The sequence below is a fragment of the Sinocyclocheilus grahami genome, unplaced genomic scaffold (genome assembly GCF_001515645.1).
Source record: "Sinocyclocheilus grahami isolate Dianchi unplaced genomic scaffold, SAMN03320097.WGS_v1.1 scaffold274.1, whole genome shotgun sequence".
In the NCBI taxonomy this organism is placed as follows: Eukaryota; Metazoa; Chordata; class Actinopteri; order Cypriniformes; family Cyprinidae; genus Sinocyclocheilus; species Sinocyclocheilus grahami.
The window spans coordinates 966,517-975,774 of record NW_015505453.1 but is presented as its reverse complement, the minus strand read 5'-3'; the positions used below and the strand labels follow the sequence as shown (position 1 = coordinate 975,774).

The 9,258-nt window shown below is 38.8% G+C and overlaps 1 protein-coding gene across 2 annotated transcripts in view; it reads left to right on the top strand.

Moving 5' to 3' along the window:
• The window catches only part of eif2b3 (eukaryotic translation initiation factor 2B, subunit 3 gamma), a 36,795-nt gene extending 35,328 nt beyond the window's left edge, over positions 1–1,467 (top strand). For both annotated transcript variants that reach the window (XM_016291620.1, XM_016291619.1), the window contains exon 12: positions 1,306–1,467. In XM_016291620.1, the coding sequence (XP_016147106.1) occupies positions 1,306–1,358 (53 nt within the window). In that variant the 3' untranslated portion in view covers positions 1,359–1,467. The remainder of the gene's footprint in view (positions 1–1,305) is intronic.
• Positions 1,468–9,258: the final 7,791 nt, after the last annotated feature.

The window sequence follows — 9,258 nt, the reverse complement described above, 5'->3', positions numbered from 1 at the left end:
TATATATATATATATATATATATATATATATATATATATATATATATAAAGACTATACTGGCAAAGTTTGATTTGTCTATTTCTAAATAAAAAAAAAGGTAATAATTGGTCAGTATCCGGATATACAGTATATCTATTCGGTTACATCTATTCTGTTATTTTCATTTTGATGCCTGGTTTTTTAGTAAAACTTGTATGAATTAATTTTTAAATATCAGTGTTGTTATATCCATCAAAAGTATTGTCAGCTGTAGCATAAAATATATGGGAAAAATGTCAGTATTGGCCGTAATTAGTACATGCCAAGAAATATATGTGTTCACTTGTAGTTTATATATTACCCCCACATTGGACTCTGGTACGCTTGTAATCTCTTTAAACAGCTGCTGAGTGATTAGACAAATCTTAGTAGACTTTATAGCTGTTCCACTATGGTGGTCTAATACAGTCAACTCCACACACACTCTCTTTCTCCGTCGTCTCAGTGTCTTTCTCTCATTCACTCTCACCCTTTCTTTTCCCAGCCTGTTTACTGCTACTGGCTGTTGGCGTGTGTTAGCCACAAAGGAGTGATAGACATCTCATAAACTCTAGCCGAACGCTTTCTCTATAAGCTTCTGTGTTCCCAGCATCCTTGTCCTCAGGGGATTGAGTGTGTTGGGTTATGGCTGCTAAAAGCATCCCAGGCCCTGGAGACGGGGTTGTACGTCCAGGACCACCCGGCCTGCCACTCGGCACAGTGTTGTAAGGTGCAGTAGATTTGCAGGTGTTTCGGAGGCTGATGACATGTACCTTTCCTCAGACTGTTTAGACTCCCTTGTTCCAACCTTCTCTTCGTGTTCGTCCCTCTCGCTCTCTCTTTCCCTCTCTCTCGCTGGCATAGCATGCTCTATTTGTCTTTCCCCAAACTCAGAACTCAAAAACAGTCTTTTGTGCGGATTCCTTCACACTAAAATATGTCTTTATATGGATCATTAATCTTGTTCTCAAACGTTTAGTTTGGAATAGTCACATTAGGCAAGAGGATATCATCCTTCCTAAGTGAGTGTGTATGAGCCAGACACATTTGTAAACTGTTTGCTTGTCAGTATGTGATGGAATGGCCTACAAAGGTAAACGCCAGATTTAAAAAAAAAAAAAAAAAAAAAAAAAGTATTTTCCTGTCTTTGATTCATATAAACAGTCATTTCAACTTAAGTGACTCATTTGAGTGTTGAATCTTAACAGAACACACAGCTCATCTCCTTTGAGGCACGACAGATACCTGACAGCTCTTTCTGAGAATCTTGTTCTCTCTTCTCACAGCTGAAAGAACCAATGAGGTCATCGTTGGATCAGACCAACTCATGGAGATCTAGAACCCTGGTGGAGATGGATCACAGACCCGAAGACGCCCAGATCAACCTGCTTCCATGTGCATAACCCCTGCACAGGATCCATTTTTTATGTGTCCAAATAAACATGGATTTATTTAACTCAAGACTTCTGGTTTTGTTTTTTTTCTCTTTTTTTTGTATTTCATCAGTTTGATAGGTTGCAGCCACTTACAAAAAGTGCCATGGTGTTTTTACCATTTAAAAATTGTTGAAATACAAATAGTTCAATCAATTTAGTGTGTTCTTTAAACATAAATGCTATTTGTAATATGTAATCAAGAATACAAATGTAAGTGTAATTATTATTCATATTAACTTTGGCATTGATAAATAAATACACATGACTATTATTATTATTAACAAATGAAATTATAATAATATGCTTAATAATTCAGTTAGTACTTATTTATCAATAAGAGTTTCGCAGCTGAAAAGCTACATGACATTTCTCAGTAGCGAGGTTCTTGAAGCAGTTCAGTAGATGTAGATCCAGTAGACAGTAGATTCGCTATTAGTAGATGCTGCTGCTGAATACTGCTGAGAGACGCACAGACGCAAGTATTCACACGCTCTAATCTCTCTCTCCCTCTCCCTCTCTAATAACTGTGTTAGACTGCATATCAATGGCTCAAGCCTCTGTTATTAGCTCTGAAATAGCGAATTTTCCAGCTGACCTTCAAAGACCACATTGCAAAGACCGCAGTCGCTTTGGATAAAAGCGTCTGCTAAATGACTAAATCTAAATCTAAAATTACGTTTTGGAATTTGCAACGGAAGCTTTGGGATGAGGTGCGTAAAAAAATTAGCTAGTTCAGGACGGAAACATGTCAAATGTCTTGAAACAAATCATCTGAACAATTGATGTGTGATTGTGACTCCAGGCCGTTAAAATTATTAGAGAAATAATGCACTCCCGAAGTGGTTATGTGGCCATGTCACGTCGCCGCGCCTATTAATGGAATGAAATGTAATTTGTTTGAATTCTCAAACAAATTAAGAACCTACATTCGATTTTTATTGACTGAACGCAAGCGCTTATTGCGATAGAAAACACTGTAACGGTTTCCACTAATTAAGAAATATTTTTGTTTGCTTGGGTGGTAATATTAGGCCTATTATATAAATAGGGAAGGGGGCCCAAAAAAAAGTTTTGCCTACGTCACAAAAGAGGTAAATCTGGCCCTGCCCGTAAGACCTTCGTTCATCTTCGGAACACAATTTAAGATATTTTTGATGAAATATGAGGGCTCTCTGACCTTCCCATAGACAGCAAGGTAACTACCACGTTCAAGGTCCAGAAAAGTACCAAGATGATCGACAAAGTAGGCCTTGTGACATCGTTCACGACAGTATCGCGAGCGTGTGGCGGTGCTGGCGCTGACCCAAATCCGGCGTGATGACGTCATTATGCCGGATCTGGGTCAGCGCCGCCACACGTTCGCGTCATGACTCATGATACTGTCGTTAACACGTGTCCACAAGTGACGCAGTAGAGATGAAAATGTGGAATAAAGTTTGTGACATCGTTCACGACAGTATCGCGAGCGTGTGGCGGTGCTGGCGCTGACCCAAATCCGGCGTGATGACGTCATTATGCCGGATCTGGGTCAGCGCCGCCACACGTTCGCGTCATGACTCATGATACTGTCGTTAACACGTGTCCACAAGTGACGCAGTAGAGATGAAAATGTGGAATAAAGTCGTTATTTTTGTTTTCTTTGCGAAAAAAAGTATTCTTGTAGCTTCGTAACTTTACAGTTGAACCACTGATGTCACACGGATTACTTTGCTGATCATCGTGGTACTTTTCTGGACCTTGAACGTGGTAGTTACCTTGCTGTCTATGGGAGGGTCAGAGAGCCCTCATATTTAATCAAAAATATCTTAAATTGTGTTCCGAAGATGAATGAAGGTCTTACAGGTTTGGAACAACACGAGGGTGAGTAATTAATGACAGAATTTTAATTTTTGGGTGAACTAACCCTTTAATTGTAAATTGATAATCAGCCCTGAAAATTATAGCATGCTAAATGGATTGTGAAACTGCTATGTATAGGCACACACACACATCAAAGAACGGTCTGATACCATCACTTCCTCTTGGGATTTCATTTATATAAGGCGCGATCATGTGGCATACATGGGTATAAAGTGTTCGATGTATTGAAACTGAGTTCATAAAGTGTGTTTGGTTGCAGGTGTTGATCTTGGTGGGTGTCTGTGTAGTCTGCAGTTTGGTTGTTTGTCCAGTGGATATCCCATCACCCATCTGCGTGACCACCGTGACTGGGACTGCATGCTCTGGTGCTGAAAGGAACAGATAACCACAATGGGGATAAGTTTATTTGTACACAAAAAGACTGAAAGAAATGGACCACCCAGTCAGACAGCGACTACTAACAGTCTCTTTTTCTCTCCCATACTTGCAGGCTTTCACAAAATGCCTAAAAGGAATACTTCCTAAAGATTTTCCTCTTTGCTGTCAACGATTTATAGCATTCCAGCACTTGTGCGTCTCTTAAATTACAGGTCCCCAGTTCCCTGGTGACGATGGATTCAGAGCCTGAGGAAGATGCTCTGTGTGATTTATAACTATTCCAACTTATTGTTTTTAGGGCCAATCCAAGTCCTTTAGTGTCAGCGGTGGAATGATTGCACGTTCAGTGTTTTTTGGGCGTAATGAGATATTTTACAGTGACATCTCTTTCGTGTTTCCCCTTGCTGTCTTTGAATCCATAAAATAATTTGTGTATTTATGAGATTGTCACTGCTCCATTCGGCCTCACTTTTTTTCTTCCTTATGATTCAAGACTTTTGGCAGATTAAGCTCATTGGGATCCGCGGTAGTGCTGGGATTTTTCCCCGAATGGCTTAATAATAACTTATTTAAATTATGAATTGTTCCCTGGAGACGGATAATGTTTATTAAATTGTGTGGTGCTATGATGCATTGCACACGTTAAGTAGAAATGAAATAATTAAAATGCCTCAGGACCTTTCTGAATGCCTGTCGTCTACTAATACGAAACATGTGTCCTCCATTTTGTCAGTGTGATAACTAATCAGATGTCGTGGCCTTTGCCCCCTCTCGCCGCAGTGTCCGCGCTCGGACCACCAGACCTGGCTCAGGAGATGTGGCAGCCGTTGTTTTTCAAAGGTTTGTATATTTAGACAAAGCCTCTCAGAGTTGGAGTCCCCATGGCTGTGTTGGTTTGGAGCTGTGCGGAGCTGTGTTCAGTGTCATTCCCCAGCCTTTGGGCCAAATGTGACAGATGCTTGTGTTTTCCTGGGCCTGGGATCAGATGTCAACTGGCAGGTCGTATATCAGGCCCACCTCGCTGTCTCTGTGTAGCTTCCAACCCGGTTTTCTAGGCCTGCTCATACGTGAGATGAGCTTTTAGATGTGCCAACCAAACTGACGATTAAATAGGTATTCTAATATATATATATATATATATATATATATATATATATATATATATATATATATATTCGCTTGTTTGTATGTTTTATAAATTAATAATTTTATTTAGCAAAGATGATGTTCTTTTGAATTTTCTATTCATCAGACAAATCCTCAAAAAGCATTGTTTTTATAAAAATATTAAGTAGCAATTTTTAATATTGAAAATCCGCATATTTGAATGATTTCTGAAGGATCATGTAACACTGAAGACTGGAGAAATGGCTGCTGGAAATTCAGCTTTGCCATAATGGGAATAAATAGCATTTTAAATATACTTTATATAGTTATTTTTTTAATTTTAGTAGAATTTAATTTAATATAATACATTACTCGAAAAAGTTACTGCAAAAAAATGAAAGTTTAACTTTAAAAACATGGTAATCCATCTGAAATATATACATTTATATATTACCACTAACCATTTTTGTAGTAGCAATGCTTAAAAAACAATGTTGGCAATTATTATTTTTTTCAATTAATCAAACATTTTAAAAATGTGATGGATGGATAGATAGATGGGATAACATTAATGTTGAAGTTCTCAGGAAATATACTGACACTATGCCAGAGAGATGTGCTGCTGGGATTGCTGCAAAAGGTGGACAAATCAAATATTCAAGTTAAAAGTTAATAAAAACAGTAAGACTCACTTCATCTGATATTTGTTGTGCACAGAGCAACCATCTGCATGTTTCATGAACATTATAAAATGAAATGGTTTGGAGGCAAAAAAAGTTCAATATATTCAGATCTGTCAAGCGTTCTAACAATTTTGCCCACCACTGTAGATAGATGAAAGGATGGATGTAGTTACAGTGAGTGCTTGTGAGTCATCATAAGTCTTAGTGACCTGGATAGAAATATGCAATTTGTTACATCCTCCAGTGTTCAGTTGGGATAGTGTAGAGCTGGTCTCCCCAGCCCATGAGAGCCAGTGACCTGATTGACCAAATGACAGGCACGGTCGCCACCTTTGCTCTGAAGGACTGTATGTATGTATGTGTGTGTGTGTGTGTGGGGGGTGGGTTTTGAGGGTGGGCGGTGTGTGTGTGTAGTCGGTGGGGAGGGGTGGAGAGATGCGAGGCTGAAGTCCTAAGCATGTTGGAGGGTGGTGAGAGGCTCGCTGGCCACCCAAGTGGCAGAAAACCTGCATGTTTTCTGCTGACCCCAACACATTAACAGAACACTTCCTCAATTTGTCTTCTGTGTTCTTGAGGCACAAACGAAATTTCCTCTCTTTTTCGCTTCCTTTTAAGACGCCGCATCCCCCACAAGCCTCCTGCAAACCCTCACGCCCACCTTCACTGCACACACACTTAACAATTAGTACTTTCTTACTGCTGAACAAAGACAGTATGGAAGCTGTGTGGCCTGTAAAGGCCAATAACCTCTATGACATGTGAGGGACTGCGTGCTCTTTGAAACGAACATACTGGCTGCTTTACAACACTCACCAGGATGCTCGCTAAATAACGTCCGAGCTTGTTTATCTCGCACGACCCCAGCGAAGTTACAGCCCTTTGACTGGTGGCTCTGTTCCTTCTGTAAGAAATAAAGCCAAGGACTAATCAAACCACTTATCAGATTCTCAAAGATGTAAAGCTCTATATGCAAAGGGAAATGGATGAGTTGTAATGATCCTGAAACATCTGAAACATTCCACTTGCTGAATCAATACAATTTCTATGTTATGTCATGCACCTGTACCCAAGTTTTTGTGCACAATTTCTGCAATTTCTTCTTTGAATTCATAGCTATTAAGTTCGTAGTTTTAGACCAGGCTTGATGAATGATATCAAATACATACAGAAAATATGCATACACTCTAACAGGGATTAAATTAGTAGAGAGAGATAAGTAAGAAAACAAAGGGGTCTGATTTCATCTTGCCACCTGCTAGTTTTGCCCAAACAATACCCCTGTTAAAGGGCCACAAACAAAGACGGCTGAAAAAGTTTTTAAGCGAGTCATTCATTATGATGACAAAGGGCAAAGAAATACATTATCATAATTAATCTTATCTGTGGCTGTGGGTGGCGGGTCTTTCCCTTTTGAGACTGACGGACCCTTACAATGCCAACATGTACACATCAGTGTGTCACAAAGCACTTTGGGGGCTAAGAATATTTTAAGCTTTGTAAACATTCGCTAAACAAGTCCTGAATGTTAGCTGGAGGCTAGTGTCTCCCCATGCCTTTATCCACATCAAAACAGTCAGCCACTGCCAATTTGAATACAAATTTTTACTTCCTTTCTTAAGGATATTTCCAGAGCACAATGACACAGGTTTCTAGTATGTGAAAATTCCACATTGCTGATTTCATGTTAATGGCTGTGGCAGAAAAGTTTATTTATTTATTTATTTTTTGTCAAATATTAATATCAATGATTTAACATATTAAAATGGTTTTTTTTCTTTTGGGCTCATTTTCAGAATTACTGGGTTTGATACAAATATATATATATATATATATATGTATACACACTTTAAATGTGTTAATGTGTATATATAATGTATACATATGTGTTTTTGCATATGTGTGTATGTGGAAGAGGGATGGTATCAGATGTAATAAAAATCCAAGTGCATGCTTACTGATACACTCAAGCGTGAGCTTTCATCAAAACCAACTTGGCTGTTTTTTTTCCAAAGCAATTCGTTCACGGTGCCGATGCCTTCATAAGATTAAATTCAGCCCTGAAGCTTTTGGGGAAAATAAACACTCTTCGCCTGCGGAACCTCTCAGCTGTCGTTTGATATCCGTGCTTCGTTCTTTTGGAGCTTACCTTTACACAAGCAAAGGCGGGCTGTGGCCGTTTATGTTTAGGTGCTGTGTGATGGCAGATTTCTGGACAGCGCATGGTCATCTCCCAAGTTTATTTATCCAAGGCCTCTAGACCTCGGCTCGGACCTCCCTCAGTTTGTTAGGCTTAAAGGGGCCCCCTACCGCTTGGAGCAATTCCTCAGATTCCACATTAGCTCCCATTCCCAGCTGCCCGTACCCTCATCAAATTAAACAATTTAGAGAAATGCGCTCAGTGCTGCCATAGTATACAGGCATGCGTGCCCTTGTGCTGTCCCAGTAGTTCTTTATACTAAGAAACCTGTATTTGAATCAGTATCATGACTATAACTGTATTAAAGTTAATAATCATCAAATGACAGGTGGAATGGATTGCTCAGGGTTATATGTTGGTTAGGGTTTGCAAGCAAGGGCCTTTGAACTCTACTGTACTGTAACTTCATATCAACCTCTGTAAAACATGTTTGAATTCTCTGTATATAATGTAGCTTTTGAATATGTTTAGCTTTAATGTGCATTTTTTCATTAAATGAGTTGCATCAGTGTGTTTAGGTCCACAAAATCTGTGCATTGCTGAATTAAATTAGTAGCATATGACCCATTTATAACTGGACCAATCATCACGGACAATCTTGATAAGTATATCACTAGGAGTAGCCTTGAAATGGACTTGACCCTGCCATTATGCAATATCTAAAACCCATTACCCTAAACCTGGGGTTATCAACTAATTGCAGATGTAACACTTTATTTTACGGTGTCCTTGTTACACGTTGCATGTACTTACCATTGTAATAACAATAAATTATGCATAATTACATGCAAGTAACCCTAAGTCTAACCCTAACCATATAGTATGTGTAATTAATTAATATTACTCAGTACTTAAATGTATAATTACACTGTAACAAGGACTCCTTAAAATAAAGTGTAACCATTTCTGCCATAAACTGTTAAGTAAAATCAAAGTGGTGCCCAGGTCACAATGCACATTGTATTTTTCCTTTTTGAATGTAATAACAAAAAACATATGAATACAGCCTAACAAAAAAATATAGTGACGTGTTTTAGAGCAAAGTCAAGAGTGTATCATGTAGAAAGGAAAATGTGCATTTTATCTGCCGCTGATTGCTTTGTTTGACAAGTCCAACAAAGGATATGTATAAGTTAAGATTTTTTATTCTAGCCATTTATTTGGCTCTAGTTTTTATTTATTCTAGTTTCAAAATCATGAAATCAGTACAGTTTGTTCATCTTTATCATTGTTGTTTTATATTTTATTCATAATTCTGCTTTTTTGTAATTAAATATTATTTTATTGGTTTTATTAAATTTTTATGAGGCCAGAGCAGATTAATTTGTAAAATCTCCCTCCGCATCCGACTGTCAGCATAAAAGAAATGTGTGACTGTAGTATCAATAGACGGCCTGTGTGATAGCGTGTTAAAATACGAGCCGAGGCTATTGGGAATGTGCAGAGCGGAGCAGCAGTGCAGTGAAAGAGCTCCTCTAGCACTTCCCCCTCCCGGCGCTGATGTGAGGGGCTGCCTGCCTGGGTGGTCTCACTCTCTCTCCACTTTGGTGAGCTGTTGCTTAGCAGCTAATAATAGGA